General features: G+C 34.8%; 2 protein-coding genes across 2 annotated transcripts; one reads left to right on the forward strand and one right to left on the reverse strand.

Moving 5' to 3' along the window:
* Positions 1-3,741: 3,741 nt before the first annotated feature.
* Positions 3,742-6,992, reverse strand: LOC147401983 (RNA-binding protein). The gene is made up of 5 exons (XM_086441595.1): positions 6,685-6,992; positions 6,451-6,574; positions 6,101-6,338; positions 4,839-4,964; positions 3,742-4,113 (listed from the first exon to the last, which is right to left on the reverse strand). Exons 1-5 carry the CDS (start codon positions 6,975-6,977, stop codon positions 3,992-3,994), a joined length of 903 nt encoding a protein of 300 aa, XP_086297721.1. The 5' UTR covers positions 6,978-6,992; the 3' UTR covers positions 3,742-3,991.
* A 4,642-nt stretch (positions 6,993-11,634) lies between these two features.
* Positions 11,635-19,660, forward strand: LOC147401984 (uncharacterized). The gene is made up of 3 exons (XM_086443487.1): positions 11,635-11,874; positions 17,291-17,410; positions 17,515-19,660. The coding sequence occupies exon 3, from the start codon at positions 17,695-17,697 to the stop codon at positions 19,498-19,500; it is 1,806 nt and encodes a 601-aa protein (XP_086299613.1). The 5' UTR covers positions 11,635-11,874; positions 17,291-17,410; positions 17,515-17,694; the 3' UTR covers positions 19,501-19,660.
* The last annotated feature ends 1,990 nt before the right edge of the window (positions 19,661-21,650 follow it).

Genomic DNA, 21,650 nt, shown 5'->3' on the forward strand with positions numbered 1-21,650 from the left:
ATTAGAAAATGTCAAGTTTGGGTTTGGTTTGCCTTTAGAGTCGTGCTGGAGTGACTTACAGCTTGTACTTCAACATCATTCTTACCTTTAATCATGCCAAGGTGGGAATTTGAAGTTTGAGATTCAACCAACCAAGATAAGATGGGCCCTGTTATATTTGTTATTATTATCAGTTGTCTAATTACTTTTATTGTTTAAGAAATTTTAATATTTGATGTTTTTGCAATGTTTATAATTTTTTGCGTATGTTTTTAAAATTCAAAATTATCGTTTAAGAATTTTAAACTTGTTTAAGACTTTTAAAATGGAGGATTATCATTTTTTGTGAATTTTAAGGGAAACTTTGTTATTTGTTAAATATTTCGAATTTTGGTGAAAAACTTAGTTTTATCCCAAAATGATGATTTTTATACTCCAAAGTCTCATGTTCTTGGCGTAATTTTGGTCATTTTGTCAAGAAAAGCGAAAATGTTCTTCCAGTTCCGGATTTAGTTTCTATGTCCCAAAGTTGAATTTCCTAACGTTTTAATATCTCTAAAATCAGTGAAACGTGACTGCAATCCTGGGCATGCATAATCTCTATGCCAAGTGTGCCAAGGGGGAAAGAATTCCAAAAAATTTTACGAATTCAAATGAAGATATTAAAGGAATTGGACGGGCTGAGAAAAGTTGGGAGAGGTCTCGCACAAATTTTCGATCTCTTTAATTACTTTTATTGTTCATCATTAAAAAATCACAACAATCAGAGTGATAAATTGTCCGATTAGGCAGATACAAAATGGGATGTCTACAAGGAAAAATCTAATTATATATTTTACAAGAGAATAACCCTAATATCACCAAATTTTCATGTGAATTTATTAAATTATCATTTTTTTTCCTCGTGTACCTAGTTAATGATTAGGGGTATCATGTTAAGTCCAAAGGTAGGGCCATGCTTAATAATTTTCATCCCATCAAATCTGAATTGGGCTATTGCTTAATGGTAACTAGATTAGCACGACCCAACCCGCTACTATATCTTATATAAATATTCATAACAACATATTTAATTAGATGAATATTTTCTTAATAAGAGTAAGATATAATGTATAATTACAATTTAAATCTTATTTATAATTTTTATAGGTTAATAAGACATTAATTTCAAATTCAATTAGATAATTTTCAAACCAAATAATAATTTGGAAAGTACCTTTCATTTGACTCGAATCAAGCCAGAACCCACTAGAGTAGGGTTTCAACTTAAGCCCTATAGGAGTAAAAGGTTGGTCTAGTTAGAGCCCATCTCTTTAGATTCGGGACAGTGCTGAACAAATCCGTGCCTGAACCCACCCTCATCACTTTAAGACAAGGGCTTGACAACCCTATTAATGACCATGTTGCTCATCTCTTTAAACAAAAGCTTTACAATTTCTTTCTGGCCACATTACCAATATTTAAAGAAAATAATTGTCTGTGAACATGTTCCTAATATTGCTATCTCTATAATAAAACACAATGGTCAACCCTTCTCCATTTATCCACCACATAAAAAGGGGTTTAAAATTTAGTATCGTTGTGAATCTCGAGGATAACTTTAAACGTTATTGTCTATACTCTTCTATTATTTTTCAAGAATATCTTTCTAACTTTATTGTCTTTATTATTTTACCCCCCTTAACCACAAAGAGGATGCTTGTGTCAATAGGTAAGGTCAAACTCTAGTCTATATAATAAATCTCGCAAGCATCTCAAGGAATAATTTCAACTTTATTCTCTCTTCTCTCCTACTTTTTCAAGAATACCCTTTCAAATTTATTGCCTTTTGTCCTCTCCTTTTCCAATACTTAGTGTTCATTTGTGCCTACGGCACGAACATCCTCTCTTGGGGTTAAGGGGGGTAAAAAATAAGATAGAAGAGATGAAAAATAAAAGAAATAAAATGAATCTCACAAAAGAGGGCTTATCATTGTTATTAAAAAAAATTGAAGTTACAAGATAAAAAATAATAAAATAATAAAATGATTTAAAATTAAGATATAATAAAGTTAAAAGGAATGAAGAGGAAAGACAAAAAAAAGTATGTTGTGTGTCGATGGGACATTTGTCCAATCATAGTCGTGGTCGAGGGGACATTTATTACCAACTCAAAAAACATAAAACTATAAATATCCTTCTATATTTATTGTCTTTAACCCTTCTACCATTTTTCAATAATACTCCCACAACTTTGTTATATTTCTTATTTTAACCCCTTAACCCCAAAGAGGATGGTTGTGCCATCAGCACGGCAAAATCTATTGCAATGTATATGGAGTGCTCCCTTCTAAAATAATAAAGTGAGGTTGTTAGAAATCTAGTTATTTTTCGCGACTAAAAGTCCCAAAAGTAAGGCTGGCAATGGATGGAATGGTATCTATTAACCCAACTCATTGAACCCAAGTTATTCATGAACACCAGACCTCAAGTGTGATTTTTCAAATTCTCTTTTGACAATGTTGGGAGTTGGGACTGAGGAACACTAGGCATGTAGAAACACATCTCCTCCATTGTATATGTATATTCAAGGTAATCTGAGGTGTTCTGGTCATAAAAAACTGCTCGTATGTTGATCCACAAAATATAGCCACATGGACACATTTTTCAAATGATACTGATCCCATGAACTTTGGGGCCCACCCTTTGGTGGTCATTCCCACCAAAAATCAATCAACTTGATACATGGTTTCCAATTGATTGATCAGAGCAATTTTCTTCTAAGGCTTGAAGTATTTTTGGCCAATAATCAGAACTTTCAAGCCCAGTTCCACAAGCCATTGCATTACAATCAGAACCCAAAACAGAGATAAGCTATTCCCGATTACTATAAAAAAATTTGGATAAACAAGCAAGTTAAAGCGGATTTTAAATCACTGTAAAGTCTACCTCAAGAAGGTGATGTGGGCAGTAGGGCTGTCAATGGATAAGGTTCAAATTGGATTGAGTTTGATCTTTATACTGATCCAATAAGAATTGCATTAGATTCAAAACAATACTGTTGAAGGATAAATTCTCCGACCTATGAGATAACAACAGGTGTCACCAAAGAACAAGAGGGTCCACAGGAAGTATTCTTCTGACCTATACGTATGCAATCGCTTAGGTGGTTCACCAAGGGAAGGGGCTTGGACGAAGGTCGGGGAAATAAGGTTCCGTGAATGCAAAGGACTCTAATTCTTGAGATTTCAGGATTTGAGCTATTAAATTTGAAAGGAATCTTACACAATTCTTATTTCAAAATATAAGGGGAGATAAGATAGGAAAACATGCAAAATGGAAACTCCCTCTCTATAAATAGAGGACCACCAAATTAAAGGTACGCAATTTCTCTACACTAAAACCTTGTTGAATTTTCTCTAGAACTAACTTAGGCGTCGGAGGCTCTGTGGAACAGGGAACATGAAAGATCTCAAGGAGTTGCAGATCATCCAATTGGGAGAACAAGAATCTCAAGGTGATCACAAAAATCACCTTTACAAATACATAAGAATTTGATCCTTGTTGAATTTGATCTTTTATCGGATCTTAATATTGGGATCCAAATCCAGCTCAATAACAAGTCTGGATCAAATCAAATCCAATTTCAAACAAAATATAAATAAAGTTCAAAAGGTTTCAAATCGGACCCTTAGCAAAACCCAAATCCTTAATCCAGGATCTGAAGTTACAGGATCAGAATGAATCAGAGCCTTAGTGGTGGGGAGTCATAATGCCAACAATCCATAAGCAAGAATAACAATTGGTACTTGGGATTTGGGAACATTTCCTTACATGTATCACAAGATGGGCTGCAGTAATATGCCCATAATTTGTTTCTTGTTGGATTTGTTTTTTTCACTTTCATATTATACATTTAATAGACAGAAGGCTACAGTAACCAATCTAAATTAAGTAGATCTGTAGATGAGCCAATAAATAGAAACTTGGAATGAAGATGAGGCATACTATTTATGAATCATTCAAATTCCAATCAATGCCACTCCAATCCTCCCAAAGTTGTTGATCCCATACCTTCCCATACTTCATTGCAACCTATTTCTTCACTATCAACACCCTCCATATTGCAGTCCCACCAACCACTTCCATTAGCATCTAAAAACACAAAAACAAGAACCAAAATTATAAATACCAAATTTGTCAACTTAATTCACCAACGCAATTTGCTATTAGTGCCAAAATGAAGGATTTGTTTGGTTCGCAGAGTTAGACTTTTGAAGTTAACTTCTAAAAGTTGACAGTGATAGTTAATTATAACTCGAGTGTTTGGTTGCTTGTGAGAATTCACCCTGGAGTTGCAGAGAATTCCAACTCCAATACTTTGTCAATTTAGACTGTACTTGGATTGGATAGTGTAGATCCTCTAATATACTTCGTGGTCCACCAAGATTGAGTGGTGCAGATTCATGCACCACTAATATGATTTCTCTATTTGTCCAGATATAGTCAGGTGATATTCATCATAATTTGTTTTCTTATATTGGGTTGTAGGGTGAGTTATCAATTCTCACTTCTTAGGTAGAGAATTGGAACTCCTAAAAATATATAAATTATAAAGGGTTGGAGAGTTATAACTTTACAAAGTAGGACATTTCAACACGAACAGATATAACAACTTCTATGAGTTTTACTAACTTCCAACTCCAACTCTCTGCTTCCGAACAGACCCATAAAAACTCCAGCTTGCATGCAAAACCCATATATGAAAGAGCTCAAGCACACACACACACACGTAAATTATTGAGAAAATTTTGATTTGGTGATAGTTAATTTAAGAATAGTTTTTCAATAAATTGTGAGAAGTAAGATGGTTTACTTACAGTGATTAAAGTGAGGTCTTGGTTTTTGGTTCCTGATAAAACTAACATCTCTCCTCCTATATTTGGGCTTTGGATCATCTCCAAGAATCACCATGTGCCTTGGAGTGGTACGTCTCTCATCTCCTCCTTAAAAACCAGATGGAACAAAACAAAAAGTCAGATCAACACTTGAGACATATAAAAGCAATTTGATTCACAATGTTGGAATTTAAATAATTGAACAATATGCCAAGCATAGAACTCATATCAAGTGAAATGGGTGGTCCAAAAGTTCCTCAAGTGTTTCTTTCAATTATGATTAAATCGAACAAATGAAAAAGACAGACACCCTCATTAGATAGCATTAGAAGTCCAACCAATAACAATTTTAGAAAACCCCATAATTACGCACCCACACATTTTTTTTTTTTTTTGCTAGGCAAGCAAGGGTTAGTGATCTATGCGACGGTGGGTTCATCGGGTTTTGAACCCTTGTCACAGGATAAACACTACACACAACTTACCAACTTAGCTTACGCATCTTCTGCACCAAGACAATGTGGAACTTCTGCTTACAACAGAAGTAGTGATAGGTTGGCATTTTGAAGCTGAGACAAATTAGTTCTTTCTTCTTATTATCTTCTTTAAAAAAAATAGACAAACTATTGGAAAACATTGTGACTCTTCATCATCATTGTTGAAGCCTTATCCCAATAGAATTAAAGAAAGAACACAACACAGTAATTGGTGTACTTCGTGTGGTTTGGCATGATTGTCTACACCCACGGGCGATGATGAGATTCTTTCAGTGAAAACTAAGGTTATAATCTCTCAATCTCACTTCTTCACATAGAAAATCTGAAGATTCCTAATATAGAACCCCAAAATGAGTTTGCTATGAATCTATAGTCTGTACAAATATGAATACTCCCCTAAGACTAAATTTACGAAATTATGAAAATTTTACCCAAAATTTTTTCAGCCCATATGATATAATACCACTGACCATGGTTTGGAACTTGAAACCAAGATGACTCATCCAATTCGTCTCAGTATCATCCACCAACGAGACGGATTGACAAGTCATCTCAATTCTGACGTGTCTCCTAAAAATCAGTTGATTGTGTCATTCTTGAACGAGCGACTCGAATAAATCGGAAAACTTGTCCAAGACAACTCGGTCTCGTACATGGACTAGACGAGATGTCGAAACGAGTTTTAAAACCATGCCACCTACAGAATACAAAATACAAACATTACAAGGAGAGAAGGAGACAACAAACCTGTAGAAGAAACTAGAAATGGGTTTCTTCTTTTTCTTGAATCTAGTCCATCAGTTGTTATAGATACTTCAAATCCATCTTCACTAATTGAACCATCACATAAATCTTTCTCTTTCCTAGGATGCTTGAACTGTTCAAAAACAGATTCGTCAAAAAATTGATTTATCTCTGCTCCTCTCTTGATCCCAGTACCTCCATCGACTGAACCCACAAGTGACGAATATGGCTTCTGCTTACTCTGTTAATAATTGGGTTTTCTTTATTTAGCCAAAATGGGTGACTGTAAATATGAATAATCTTTGTAGTAATAATAATTACAAATAAAATTACAATAAAAAAATGCAATTTACCTGAACTGTTTTAGGTGGTACAGAAGATCTATCGAGTTTTCGATTTAGAAAATCAGAGAGGGAGATGGATGAATTCTTCCTTGATGGTTTAGTTTGCAAATTTTCTTGATTAGCATCCTTGGTACTAGGTATAGATTGATCACAGCAACAACCACCACCAAAGATTCAGAAAAAAAAAACCAAAATTTCAAAACTTGCAGAAAGATGACGAAATGGGGATTAGGGTTTCTTTACCTGCTGGAGGGTTTGAGGAGAAAAGATGGAGGAAGAGAGAGTTGCCCAAGTTCCTTGAATGAAGGTGGTTTTGAATCCATTTTCTTCTTTCCCTCCAAAACTGGCTTTTTTTTTCTCTGCATTTGCTTCCACTCTCTGTGATCTACTTTCCTTCTCTCTCTTTTTAGCGCGAGAATTTCAAATTTTTGAATCGGTTTAAATTGGAGAATTCTAGAGTTGATCATCGGCTGTGATGAGAGGATGCTTCCTAGAGATTTCCTTCCAAATATCTCTTTCAAATCTGTATTACTCATCCCATTATGATTTTTGGTTTTTTGGAAGTTTGCTACGTGAAAGAATCGTGATTTTCTGACACCCCCTCTAACATACACCCACCCGGTGGCATAAGCTAAAATCACAGATCTTTTTCTTTAGATACACAACTGCACATCCCCATAAATATGTGCATTTGTGCATCCTAGGAAAAAAGAACTATGGTTCTAGCACATGCCACACCAAGGTGCATGTGGGAGCGTATGTAAGAGGGTAAACCTTTTCTTACTTAAGGTGAGTGACGAGATCTTGGAGCAGATGCGAGAGCGGAGTGAGAACGCGTGAACGCCAAGTTCAAAAATATCTTTAGGTGTAGAATGCCTCTAAAGCATTATATAAATAATAACTAAAATATTTTTTTTATTTTTGTACACGTCATTTGCTGACTTATTCCATCACTACTTACTATCTGTTATAAAAATAAAAAAAATGTCTCTTTTTACAATTTAAATTTGACAAATTTTTAGAAAATAAATATATTTTATCAAATTAATTTCATATTGAAAAATATAATCATGGATACACTATTCTCCATAGCTGTTATATTCACTCACTCCATTTCCATGGGAAAGTGATTGTTTTCTTGTACTATTTATATAGGTTGATTTTTTTTAATTTTTACAATGGTGTTTTGATTCCGTAGGCCTGACTACCAAGGTGAAGCAATTGGCATATCTAGCCCAAATCCCCCAAGTATATGCAATACCTTGCAAACCACACATACCAAGTGAGTGGGGATAAATCTTTGTGGGTAGCTAATGAAAGGGCTTGAATTTAAGGTCTCTCCATTTTTCAAGGGATGCCTTGGCCACTAGCCAACGAAGGGTTTTGAACTCAAGACCGTTCCCTTCTCGGAGGGATGTCTTGGCCACTGCATTCACTACTCATTGGTTTGTATAGGTTGACTATTATCACCAATGTTATTATGTTATTCCTTGCCCTAGTTATAAAAACACTTTATTTATTACTATTATTATTAGTAACTCAATGACCAAGATTCGTTTCAATGATCGAAGTTTCTTTTTTTTCAATGGTTTTAGATTAATTTTGCTATCTTCTAATTGCAATACTCGCCAATATTTCGTTGCAATGTTTGTTTTTAAGGTCATTATGACTAATAATTATTTAACGAGGAACAAAATATTCAATATGGTGGGTAGAATGGGAATCTTCATGAAAAGCAGGTTTCCAATATTTTGGGAGCTGATTCCCATTTTGAGAGTGGGATTGGAGAAGGATGCACTTCCAAAACACTAGAGTGGGGATTGAGAATGGGAGTGACACTCCTAACTGAAGGATTGGGTCACTACCCCCACCCCCCCTTTCAATTATTGAGATTGATAGATTCAAATTGTTGAGATCAACTTTACTCCAATCATCAATATCGACCTTTATAACTGTCGAGATCAATGACTATACATCATCTATCTCAACTTTTGAACATGAATTGTCAAGATCAAAAATTCAAATTGATGATATTGACCATTTGAATAATTGATCTTGACAATTAAATCCTAGTCTCGATGATTTGAGTTTATTGTTTTTCTGGTTTGAGCAGTCATTAAGAAAGACTCTATTTTTATTGATCGGGTTGTTGAGATACTACCAAAAAACTTAAGGTGCATTTAGAAATATGTCTCTACTATATAATCTATTAAGTATTCTACCATATCTTTTAGGAATGTAATTTAAGAAGGGTGGTGATATTGCAACATTATCAATAAACACCATAAGTGATTTTATTGCCCAACAAAATAAAAACCATAAATGGTTTTATTATGTGGTGCGATTTACAATAAAAACCACTTACAACGCTTATTCATAACATAATGGTGTGATAATACACCTCCCTTTAACAATGATGGTGTACTTATTTGTTAGACATTGTATTAATGTGGATTGATCCAACCAAATTGGAATAGGGTTCAACCATGGTCTAATTATTTGACAAATTGTTGGTCCAATCATTGGTTCGATTTTTAAAATGATGGTTGCTTCTCAACATTTTTAGGCTCTTCGAGACAATATGGGCCAAAGGTTCCCTTCTAAGCTTTGAAAGCTCTTTGAGGTGAGGTGAGCCTTAGTTGAAATATTTCTTTGATCGGACTTGTCCAATTTGAGGTGTCTATAAGGCTTATCACGACAGACACTCAAATTAATTTTTATACTATCCCACAGTCGCATTTTCTACCACACTATCATTAAAGTTTTTTATTTTGTATACATTGTAAATATTCAAAATGCTATTATTGGATCTTTCACACTTGATAGAGATTGCGGATAAGGGATAAATTGAAAGCACCCAAATCAAGATATTGAACTATGTATTTACCGCCCAGTAAAGGTTCTTCTTAACCAATAATCTTAAAATATTCATTAAATGATTTTCATCTAGAATAAGAAAAATATAAAAGTTATTGTTTACTTCGAATCTAAATGGTGTAACTTGAAGGAGTTTTTTTTAGCACTTTAAACATCATCATTGATATTGTTGAATTTCCTTGCATGGATTTTCCTAAATTATATCTACGGGGAATGCTAACGTATAAGTAGGGATGTACATTTTATCCAAAACCCATTACTTGGACAAAAAAAAAAAAACTAGGCCAAACCCCGTCGAATTCATATTGAATCGAAATTGAGAAAAATTCGATTCGAGTTTGGGTTGACCCCTCCAAAATCGGACCAAACCCGAACCTGTTATAAGGACCAAAAATCAAATTATTATAATATGTTTATTTTTATAAAATTTAGCACAAATTCTAACTTGGTGAGTTGGTGAGACGTGGTTACTCTGCCACATCCTTGGTTCGACTCCCTTGTAATTAATTTTGTTTGCAAATATTTCAAATTCAAATATTACTTCGATTCTACCCGAACCCCTTATAAGGATTGAAAATCAAGTTATTATAATATATTTATTTTTATAAGTTTTAGCACAAATGCTAACTTGACAAGTTGGTGAGATGTAGTGGTTCCACCATCCCTGGTTTGACTCCCCTAGAACCACTTCTGTTTACAAATATTTCAAATTCAAATATTGAATTTTTGATTTACCTGAACTCGAATATGAAAAATACTTGAAACTTTCGGTTCAATCTGGGTTCAATTTTAACCTTTAGAACCCGAGATTTTTGAGTTGGTCTTGGTTTCAACCAAGTCCAGACCGAACTCAAAAATTTGGTTTGGTCCGATTCGGCTTTATTCAAATGTACATCCATATGTCCAACAATTCAACAATCCTATAAATTTATAACAACCTTCAAAACCATGTATTTTTCATAAATATCTTTATAAAGTAGTATTGTTTTGTACTCTAGTGCAACAAGCAATAATTGTTTTTAGCAATGCTTTTTTTTGTACATGATTATCGTATCATATGTGATCTTCTTGACTTTTCCAAGGCTGCTTAAAAGTATGAGAGATATTTACTTTAATAGATTCAACTACAACATTGGCCATGAAATTACAAATTTTTTTTTTCCGTATGTTGCTTTAATGGTTTTGAACTTTTAGTCCTTGTGAATAGGGTTAGAGCTTGGCCAATCCAAACCCGAGTTAGGGTTCAATTGGATGTGTTTGCGCCGCACGTGACAATCATTTATTTTCAACATAAATACTATATACATTATTCATTGGTGTTGAGAACCCAACACACGCAAATAAAAATTAAAACTTTAAAGTATGATTTTAAAACTTGTTCAAGATTGAAATGGCTTAGGTGAGTTATCCTTGTCTTGGAGACAATTGGGCAAGATGGTCAATGTGAATTGTCCTCGATGTTGAACATTCGAGATGACATAAATTTATATTTTTCTAAATAAAATAATTTTTGTATTGATTTAAATAATTTTTTTAAGGGTATCTAAATATTTGTTATTTTATTATTTTGTTTTATGGATTTTGTGATTAGTCATCTTTAATCCACCTTATAATAAGATATCATTTTTAATATCTATATAATAAAGCACAACAAGATGACTAAGATGACTGTCTTCCCCCAATGTTTATATCCCTGTAATAAGAGGTTCATATTCAATTTCACACACATCTCAAAGAATAATTTTAACTTTATTCATTTTCTTTTCTCCCTTTCTAAGAAGGATTTCGTTAACACGGACACTCAGGGTTATGGTTAAATTAAAAAATAACACGTGCCCTCAAAGACAAGTTAAGGTCATTAAATACACCTTGAAAATAAATATATGAGGATATTGTTGATAAGAAAATTATTTTTGAGGGCATTTTTGTAAGAAAATAAAATTTTAAGTGTATTTAATGTAAAAGAAAAATACAAAATCTTTTCAAGATTGTTATTTTAACTCTATTGCCTTTTTCTCTTTTATCCCTTTTCAATCATAGCCTCAAACTTTATTATAATTACCTTTATCCTTCAGCCTATTTTCTAATAAAATATCTACATTTTTATTATCTTTCCTTTTTTATCACCTTAATCCAAAGAGACAATTTCTAGTAAATCTGTAATATTAAATGTTTAAACTTGTTTATATGATTGGACTCGGCATGGTGAGATGACTCATCCGAGTCATCTCTGGTTCTAAAACCAATCTTTAAAGCAGGAAATAAATAGGTAGGGCATTTTCGTAATTTAATCACCTTCGGATATGGTTTCTATCGAACCTCTTTGCTCTGCAGCAATCCATTGTCTATTTTCCATTTCCCAGAAGAGAGGGGCGAGGGTTTCAATCAACAGGTCTTCAAAAATCAAGAACAATATCTGATTATAACTTGGAAAGATCAATTAGTTAGATCTGATACGATCTAACCTAAACTTCCTCAATCTCACTTACTTAAAAGTCCGATTTTCGTGTTCGCATCTGGAATTTCTGCATTCTTCGATCTTTGAATTAATCGGAGGTAACATTATTTACTTTTTTTTGTTGATTTGCTTCTTTTTCTTTAATAGTCGTTAGGGTTTTTGATTATGGTATCGTTGCAGAAGTAGAATTAGTTTTATTTTTTGTTGGATGAAGCAATTTGTTGGTGAGGGTTAATTTAGGGTTTTATGTATTCTTGTTTGATGGTTTTTTCTTCTCGATTATTTATCCTATTCGAGAAATTGCTTGTAAGGTTTGTGTTGGTCTGGTTTCATAAAGATCAGTTATTTTTATAATTTCCCCTCTGTAATTAGAATCAAATTAGTGTTTTTTTGGGTTCTCTTGGTTTTCAGTATCGTGAAGTGGTTGGGCAACTATTTAATTGTCCAAATTGATCTTCCATGGACATCTTTGTGTATTCGAGTTGTGCTAATCTGATACAAATCACACTAATGCACCAAAAACGCGTAGGTGTTAATGGTGCGGAGAGTTGTAATCTTTATATATTGGGGTTGTAGCACACCACCACTCTCTGTAGACATCTGTGACGAGTATCATTTGATATAAACCTATCCGATATACTTACATCACTTAGACATTGTTGGTGAAAGTTAAAGCCCTCATTTCCTGGGCTTATAACACACTACCATGCTTCATTGCTGATGAGTGCTATGATACACTCTGTGGCGTTTTTTACCTTGTACCCTTTTATTTATTTAATTTTTCATATGGGGATGTGGTGGGGGATGCCAGGTAACCCTTTCGTAGGTTGCCTCTTTTGGGATTCAAATATGAGTTGTGGTGCTAGCCCTAGTACAAATTGATATGAACCTAACCCATATACCAAACACACCTTGACATAAATGGTGAGGACTTAGCCCTTATTTCTTGGGGTCATTGTATAATCCTACGTTTATCATACATTTTGATTTTTACCTACAAATTAGTTAGTAGGCAAGGGAGAAATGTGAATGAGTACTGTTTTTTGTAAATTAAAGTGGGCACGATACCATTATTTTGTTCCTTTTTTTTTTTGTGGGTGGGGGGTGGGGGTTGTAAATTGGACTTGAACCTCGACCTCAAAGTTGCTTTGCAATGTGTTAAACCAACTGAGCTATGGGTCTAAGCCCAATAACATTATTTTGTTCTTATCATACTTTTGTGTGTATTGTGCGGGTAAGAAATGTTCACGTGTTTTATATTTGATACTCTTCAGAGTTAGGGCCAAGTGGACTGTTGCTTATTTCTGTTGGTTTTAATCCACTAAAATATGATTGAATTGGTGCTGCAATATTAGCTATGCTTGGAAAACAATTTGAAGATGTAATTAGGACTTAATTTAGGTCATTGAAAAATCAAATAGTTAATTAACTAGATGACAATATTAAACTGATTTTTTATTTTTTGGTTGTGTATGCATTCATCATCCATATGTTTCATTAATAAGCTATATAAGTCACAGATTTCATGCCTTCATCAATGTTAAACTTAAAACCTTGTGTATGTTACGATAGTCAGTAGAACTCTGATTAAGTTTTCTGTTGCACACCCCTTACTTAGGACAGATTCCCCCTCAACTGTCGATCCATTTTACATGTTTGAGATGCAACTAGGTTATTGAGTATGTGCTACTAGATAAAACATGAACAATGTGCAAACTACCAAGCAAGTTGGTAAGTCTACACAACTAACATGTAAGAAAAATGAAAACAATGTAATCACTAATATTCAAGCAATTTGATGCAGTTAATATTTTAAATTACAAAAGCGCTCCTTACAATATTTTAAATGATAAAATAAGACTATCTATTTACAAAATTTAAAATTAATTTTAACCATGCATAAATCCTAAATTTTGCAATACACCGGCGTTTGCGCATGCCACTTACTATTTTTTTACTAAATATTTGAGGGACCCCTTATGTTCTAAAATTGATTAAATAACCTTTAGAACACTGTTTCTATAAGAATATTACATAAAATTATACTTTTAATCCCGCTTAACGCAGGTAGGGCCTAGGTGCAATTTTGGACAGCATTGGAGATAGGAAGAGCAAATTTGAAGACAATTGATTTACCAAAAGATAGGCTTACATTGTATTGAATTGAGGAGCAGGGTTGGTTTAGCTGACCTCGGATGTTTAGGATAATGCTTTTAGGTGGATGATGATGATAAGTGCTGTGAAAAATTTGAGGATAAATAGTGACGAAACAAATGAGTTTCCAATTACCATTAGTTTACATTATAGATCAACCCCAATGAGTTGTGTTGGAGTCCAAAGATTTTAAAATAATTCAAACTAAGGCTGAGTACATGGAGTGCAAATTTTATAAAGACTACATTGAGAAGATGTGCCAGTGGGAATTAGTAGCCAAAAAAGTTAATAGCTGACATATATGTTGCATTAACACTTGCAGATCCATGTGTTGGGGGAAACACTAAGTCAACTACACGAGTCAATTAATGTACATAAACTACTTCAAGCTGACTTCTTCCATGCTGCAAATAACCAAGCTGTTAAAGCATATCGGCATGGGATGGGCCTTATGCGTCTGTGAAACACACTCTACTATAATGATTTAACTTTGATGTTGCAATCATAAGCGGTTGATTTAGTCAATTTTTATGATGTATGCTCTCTTTCAAGACTATTTTGTTCAAATATAAAGCGTCAAAACATTTTTTGTACATGATATAAAGTAAACCATCTTGGAAAAACGGTCAATGTCATATACAATCATTGGTCAATGGTGTTGGTACTAGAGGTAGGGAGTATACTTCGGTATTCTGTATGTGCCCCTTTGATGGTATTTCTCATCCACTATTTCCCTTAACGGCTTTTCTTGACCAAAGCAACCTCCAAGACCACTACCATGCAAGTCATAATCCATTCACCCACCCAGAAGAACCTTTTGGCACTCATAACCGCTACTAATTTTTTTTTTTTTGCTGTATTCTACTTTCTGTATCCTTTTGCTAAAGCCTTTTCATTTTTCTCTTGATTACTAAGCTTTACGTAGAATTCTTCATTTTCTTTGGTACTTCTAACAAACTAGATGGAACTGAGACTGCATTTGGTTTGTAGGAAGTCATTTTGAATTAGAAAATAATTATATTGAAATGACATTGTTGTGGATATTGTTATCAAAAGTTTTGATATGATTAATATCCCAAAATATTATGCAGAACACTATTTTGGTCCCACCAACCCCATGATTGATGATGTTAGCTGTTGAGTGTTGTTAAGGGTGATTGCCAGCCATTGGCATTATGTATTGTTTGGAGTACTCAAATCAAATTTTAAAAATCGCCAATGAAGCTGTTCTTTCATTTGTATGTGTCTTCTAAAGGTGGGCCAAACATTCATGATGTCAGTGGGACTGATGAATGTGCCATATGTTGCAACCTTTTAGGCCCATAACCATACAAATATTTGTTCCAATTCCTGGTGGGCCTTCACATTGAAAGTTTGCTTGATTAGTGATTTTTAAATGTCTGATTTGAGTGCTTTAAATGTTTCCAAAACCAATGACTAGAGATCATTTCTTATGAAAAAGCTTGAACCTGCCATACACACATGCTGAATTTCGTTGTACAAGTCAAACTGGATATGGGGCGCACATTCGTGGGGTCAGTGGACCTAAATACTGTTTCATGTGGCACTTTGGGATTACTAACTTATGATGTCGAGTGTGACATCAAATTACAGGCTTACATCTTTTTGAGAGGGGAACAGAAAGGCTGGTTAGGGTGGTTGGTGGAAAATGAGAGTGGAAAACGGATCTTTTATTTTGAAATGGAAGTCGTTTTCCCCTCTTTTTCCTTAATTTTAGGATTTTGTTTTTCCATCTATTGATTTCCTAGAGAAGCCAACCAAGTGGGAAGATAGCCTTAGAAATTAAAATTGTTATGCTATTTTTATTTGAATCAAATGCAGCCTAAGTTTTATTCGGTTTTTATTCTATAGATACCAAGACAAATGTGTGGTATCTTTATTCTTTATAGGCATAGCAATGCTCATGATCTTTTGAAACAAGTGCTTTTCACTTAAAATACCATGCCACCTATTACCAGCCATTGAAAATCTGAAACCACAGAAGTTGGTTTTGATTCATAAGAGTGTGAATGTCTGTTCTCCTAGTCCTAGCTGCAAATATTCTGGTTAAAGAAAAGGTCTTAGATAGATTTGGCAACCACTTCCACTATGCTCCTCAATTGACTTTTTCAGACTAGAAGTGACAATTGGATATTGATGGGTGGCTGCTTAGACTGACATGACTCACCCCAGAAGACTTGACTTTGGACAGAGACATAGCGGAATGGAGGAGCAAGAGTCATTTAGCTGACCCCAATTCTTGTTGTTGTTGTTGTTACCTAATATAACTGCAAATATTTGAGGGTGATCTCCTCGATGAAACTTTGTTATGATCATCTATGTTACTTAGTAGAAGAATTGCATATAAACGATATTTATTTTTCAATCCAAACAAAAATTGTAGGCCCATCCTATTAAGAAATTATTTAGCACTTCTATTCAGTGTTTTAAAGGCATTTGAGGCTTTACACCAACTCTCCCAAAACCCCATGTGCCATACTAACAAAGCATAAAATATTATGACATCTGGTTATCAAAAAAGAAAAAAAAAGAGGAAAAAATGAAAAAGATTATGATTTCTCCCTCTCCAAAGGTACCAGATTAATAAATATCTATAAACACATCCATGTTGCCTGTATGAAACAGATCAATTTTATTTTGTTTTTTTTCTTAAATTTCTCCTTTGGCTAAATTTATCCTATTATTTTTATTTATTTATTTATTTTTTGTTCATTTCGATGGTGCACTTATGAATTGTACTCCCCATGATTTGAGACTTATGCCTCACGTTGTTGGCCATTGAAGGACATGCTTTACGTCCCCATGCTTGAAAACAATTATTTTGTTGACGAATCTGTGTGCTTTGATTTCGAACCACTCTAGTAGTAGTCTATGTATTCATAATTGACGCATGCTTTTACTCATAACTCGTTCATTACGTTTAGAGCTATTCTTAAGGAACATCCTTCCTATTCCATGTAAAAAAATTTTAGAAAACCTTGCATATTTCCAATTCTCAATCTGTGCCATACATACTAGCACCTGTTATCTTTCAGTGCATGTTGCTGCTTTATGGTTTCTACACATGAAGTGCCTCAAGTAGACCATGGTTTGAGGTTAACTAACCTTCTTTTTCATGATGGCATGGTCAATTTTGTTCATAATGCTGGATTTTTAAATATAATTTTTTTTAAATAATACTGCTGGACTTGATTTTAAATTTACTAATAATTCAAAACAGTATTATCTTCATCTAATTTAGTTTATTTTCTTTCATATGATTCATGTTGCAGTTTGGTGAGCATTTATAGACCTGGTTGTTCTTCACAGGAATCATATTTGTTATTTTGTATTGTGCAGCATTGCAGATCAATCACTCTAGGCCTTAAACTACACAAAAGGATATCCTGAAATGCAACTCTGTTGCCTTATTAACAATAGCACGCAGTTCATTTCAACATGGATAAATCATTGGTTCTGGTACCATCCTTCTTCTATAGCTACTCTATTATTATTATTTTTTTGCTTCACTTCACTTCATTTCTTTCTTTGTTTTTCTTTTTCTTATTCCTTTTCTTTTGCAGGCATTGCATTTCATTCTTAGATAGGGATACAACACGTATAGACGACTAAAAATTTACAAGGACCAAGGTTTTTTCCTTCGATTGAATTGATATTGGGGTTTTCTCTTTGGAGCATACCATATGGCATGACTAGAAACCTTTGAATCTCTGAATAACTGGAGCTTTTATTTTGGTGGATTAATGGCTGACCATTCTCTATCAGTACCTGCCCATTCTTTAGCAGTGCCCGATGATTCTTTAGTTGCAATCGACCATTCTTTAGTTATCGGGCAAGAATTTCCCGATGTTGAAACCTGCCGAAGAATGCTAAAAGAGATTGCCATAGCATTGCATTTTGATCTTCGAATAGTGAAATCCGACCGAAGTCGGTTTATAGCCAAGTGTTCCAAGGAAGGATGTCCATGGCGTGTCCATGTAGCAAAATGTCCGGGCGTTCCAACCTTTTCAATTAGAACTTTGCATGGAGAGCATACATGTGAAGGAGTTCGCAACCTACATCATCAACAAGCTTCAGTTGGTTGGGTTGCCAGATCTGTAGAAGCACGTCTTCGAGATAATCCACAATACAAACCAAAAGAGATATTGCAAGACATTCGTGAACAGCACGGAGTTGCTGTATCTTACATGCAAGCTTGGCGTGGAAAGGAGCGCAGTATGGCTGCAGTTCACGGAACATTTGAAGAAGGATACCGCTTTCTTCCTGCGTATTGTGAGCAAATCAGGAAGACGAATCCAGGAAGCATCGCATTGGTTTTTGCTACTGGACAAGAAAACTGCTTTCAACGCCTCTTTATCTCGTACCGTGCTTCAATATACGGCTTTATTAATGCTTGCAGACCACTTTTGGAACTTGACAGAACACATCTGAAGGGAAAGTACCTCGGATCACTATTTTGTGCTTCGGCTATTGATGCCGATGGTCAACTGTTTCCTTTAGCTTTTGCTATTGTTGATGTGGAAAGTGACGAGAATTGGATGTGGTTCTTGTCAGAGCTACGAAAGCTTCTAGGAGTGAATACTGAGAACATGCCTAGGCTTACAATATTATCCGACAGACAAAGAGGCATTGTCGAAGCAGTGGAGACACATTTTCCGAGTGCTTTTCATGGATTTTGTCTGCGTCACGTGAGTGAAAATTTCCGTGACGAGTTTAAAAACACTAAGTTGGTGAACATCTTTTGGAATGCTGTTTATTCCCTCACTGCCGTCGAATTTGAATCCAAAGTCTCTGAGATGGTAGAGATTTCACAAGATGTTGTGCAATGGTTTCAACGCTTCCCTCCCCAACTTTGGGCCATAGCATATTTTGAAGGGGTGCGTTACGGGCACTTCACTCTGGGCATCACCGAATTGTTGTATAATTGGGCTCTCGAAGGTCACGAGCTTCCTATTGTGCAAATGATGGAGCATATCCGTCATCAATTGACATCTTGGTTTAGTGATCGTCGTAACATGGGAATGGGTATGACCTCAATTCTTGTACCGTCTGCCGAGAAGCGCATTTTAGAAGCTATTGCAGATTCTCGATGCTACCAAGTGCTTCGTGCAAATGAAGTGGAATTTGAGATAGTTTCATCTGAGCGGACAAACATTGTAGATATATGTACGCGTGTGTGCTCATGTCGTCGTTGGCAGCTCTATGGTTTACCATGTGCACATGCCGCAGCAGCACTAATCTCTTGTGGGCAAAATGCGCAACTGTTTGCTGAGCATTGTTTCACCGTAGCAAGCTATCGCGAGGCTTATTCCCAAATTATAAATTCTATTCCGGATAAAAGTCTTTGGAAAGAGCCGGGTGAGGGAGCAGATGGTGGAGGAGCCAAAGTTGATATCACAATACGGCCACCCAAGACTCGACGACCACCTGGTCGGCCCAAAAAGAAGGTTCTTCGACTAGAGAGCTTTAAACGCCCAAAGCGGGTGGTTCAATGTGGTCGTTGTCACATGTTAGGTCATTCTCAAAAGAAATGCACACTGCAAATTTGACACTTCAATCGATTTTCTTTGTTGAAAGCTTGTGTTTATTTTATCATTTGCAATGGAAATAGAATCAATCAATAGGTTGGCTTGTAATTTTGGTAATGTTTTAGTCATGTGATCATTATTAAGGATTTTTTTTCTTTGGCAAAGTTGCATATTTGTGTTCTATATGTGCTCTATATCTTTGTAGCCTTATAGCATTACTATATTTCTGTGCCTTTCTGCATCTTTTTGTCATGTTGGCTTCTCTCTGTGCATGAAAGCTTTGAAGGAACACTTTTCTTGAATAGTATTAACCAACTCCACGTTTACCTTATGTAGGGGAGCTAATGAGATTTACGATATTGAGCACTCTGTATTCATTCTTTAACATGAACTCTCATGAGGTTTCTCTCTTAAGATTGTGTACGAAAACAGATGGGATGAACCCTGTTCAAATGTTGGCACGTTGAGGTTTGGGTTTATGAGATCTTGGGAGAGGTTTGGGTTTATGAGATCTTGGGAGTAGATGTGGACACTGGTTTCTAAAATTGCAATTGTTTGGTGAAAGGTTATATCTATTCTTGGCACACTTTTTTATTTTGTGCAGGCCCCCTATTTCATCAAAGAAGAGAAGAATTCCTTCTTTACCGTGTTGAGCTAAACACTGTTTTGTAGATGACTAGCAAAACATTGGACTTTTTATCAGGAGAGTTGTACCATTCATATATGTGTGTGTGTTTAAACTTTTTCTAGTAAATCGAAAACGTTGAACAAACTTTCGTACTTTTTTTTCTTCCTGATGTGTTGTTTGCATCGTATGAATGATATTATGTTGGCAAAAATTGCAGTGAGAAATGATAATGGAAATTTAGCTTATTTACCAACCAAATTCAGACCAGGAAAGAGGACATTACCGCAGATCGTGGACTGACTTAAAGAGAGATTTTGGTGCTCTCCTACCAAAATCAGTTCAACATTTTTTCAGAGATTCGTTTTCAACCTGATTCATCAAGCAAGGTACAAGAACTTGCACTTTCTCAAACATGTTACCATTTCCTTTACCTAGTTAAAATCTCATGAAGAGTAATCCTGTAGCAAGTAGCATGTAGTTTGTCTTGCATATCTAAGTTGTTTACTTACAGCTACACCGAGCTTCTCTTCATAAAGAAACAGACAAGCCTCATTGGATGTTGTTTTGTTCATCATTGTGCTTGAGTTGAACATTTAATTTTTCAATGTAGATGATTTTTGCTCTTAGCTTATTATTTCAATTGCCATCGTAGTTTCTTTCCACAACATATTCCATTAATCAAATTCATTGAAATAGATGCAAATCTTTCGAACCTTCTCATGCTTTCTTTCCTGTTGTTGCGTGGATATCTTGGAATTGACCCTTTTTTCTCATCTGTGCCATGTCCCAACCGTGTACGACTGGACACCTGATTCTTGTTTCATTATTCCCACCATTCCATTCATTCTTGGGCTGAATACTCTTGTTGCTTTGTATGCAAATTCAGTTCGCTACTTCCAATGGACCCTCTCTTATTTCATCACCTATTAGAGCTACTTATAGGTTCCCTCTCTTGCTTTAGTTTATGAAAGATCAAAGAGATGATTTTTTTTTTTTTTTCAGGTGATCAATTATTAGGAATTAGATTATTAAAAGTTAGTCTTTGGTTTTGGGCTGATGCTTTGGTTACATCATGCAATTCCTACTCTTTTTCACTAAACTTCAATCAGAATTTCTTTGTTGTTGTTGCAGCAAGAGAAAAATCACCCATGGAGCTTTGCATGGCAATAGAATTTGTAAACCAGACAACCTCAAGTACCGAAAGAAGCATTTTATTCTAATGTGGTTTAATGGAAAAACAGAGGTAACTTTTTCAGTTTTACATGTTATATGGAAAAGTTGTTATTGTGGAAGTTCGTTTTGATGATGAGAAGTTGGTTGATGTTACAGTCAACCTCTTAAGAATCAATGGATAAACATTGTTAAATAAGAAACCTTAACAGAATAATGGAATAATCAAGCGAGAGATGGTCAATGTGAATCGTTTAGCAAAATTTTGAGATATTGTTTTATTTTTAGATATAAATAATCATTATTTAATGATTAAATGGTGGTTATTTGTTTAATATTTAATAACTTAGCATTTGCCAATCCACCTTATAAT

Source organism: Akebia trifoliata, chromosome 5, assembly GCF_017979445.1.
Source record: "Akebia trifoliata isolate Shusen 1 chromosome 5, ASM1797944v1, whole genome shotgun sequence".
NCBI lineage: Eukaryota > Viridiplantae > Streptophyta > Magnoliopsida > Ranunculales > Lardizabalaceae > Akebia > Akebia trifoliata.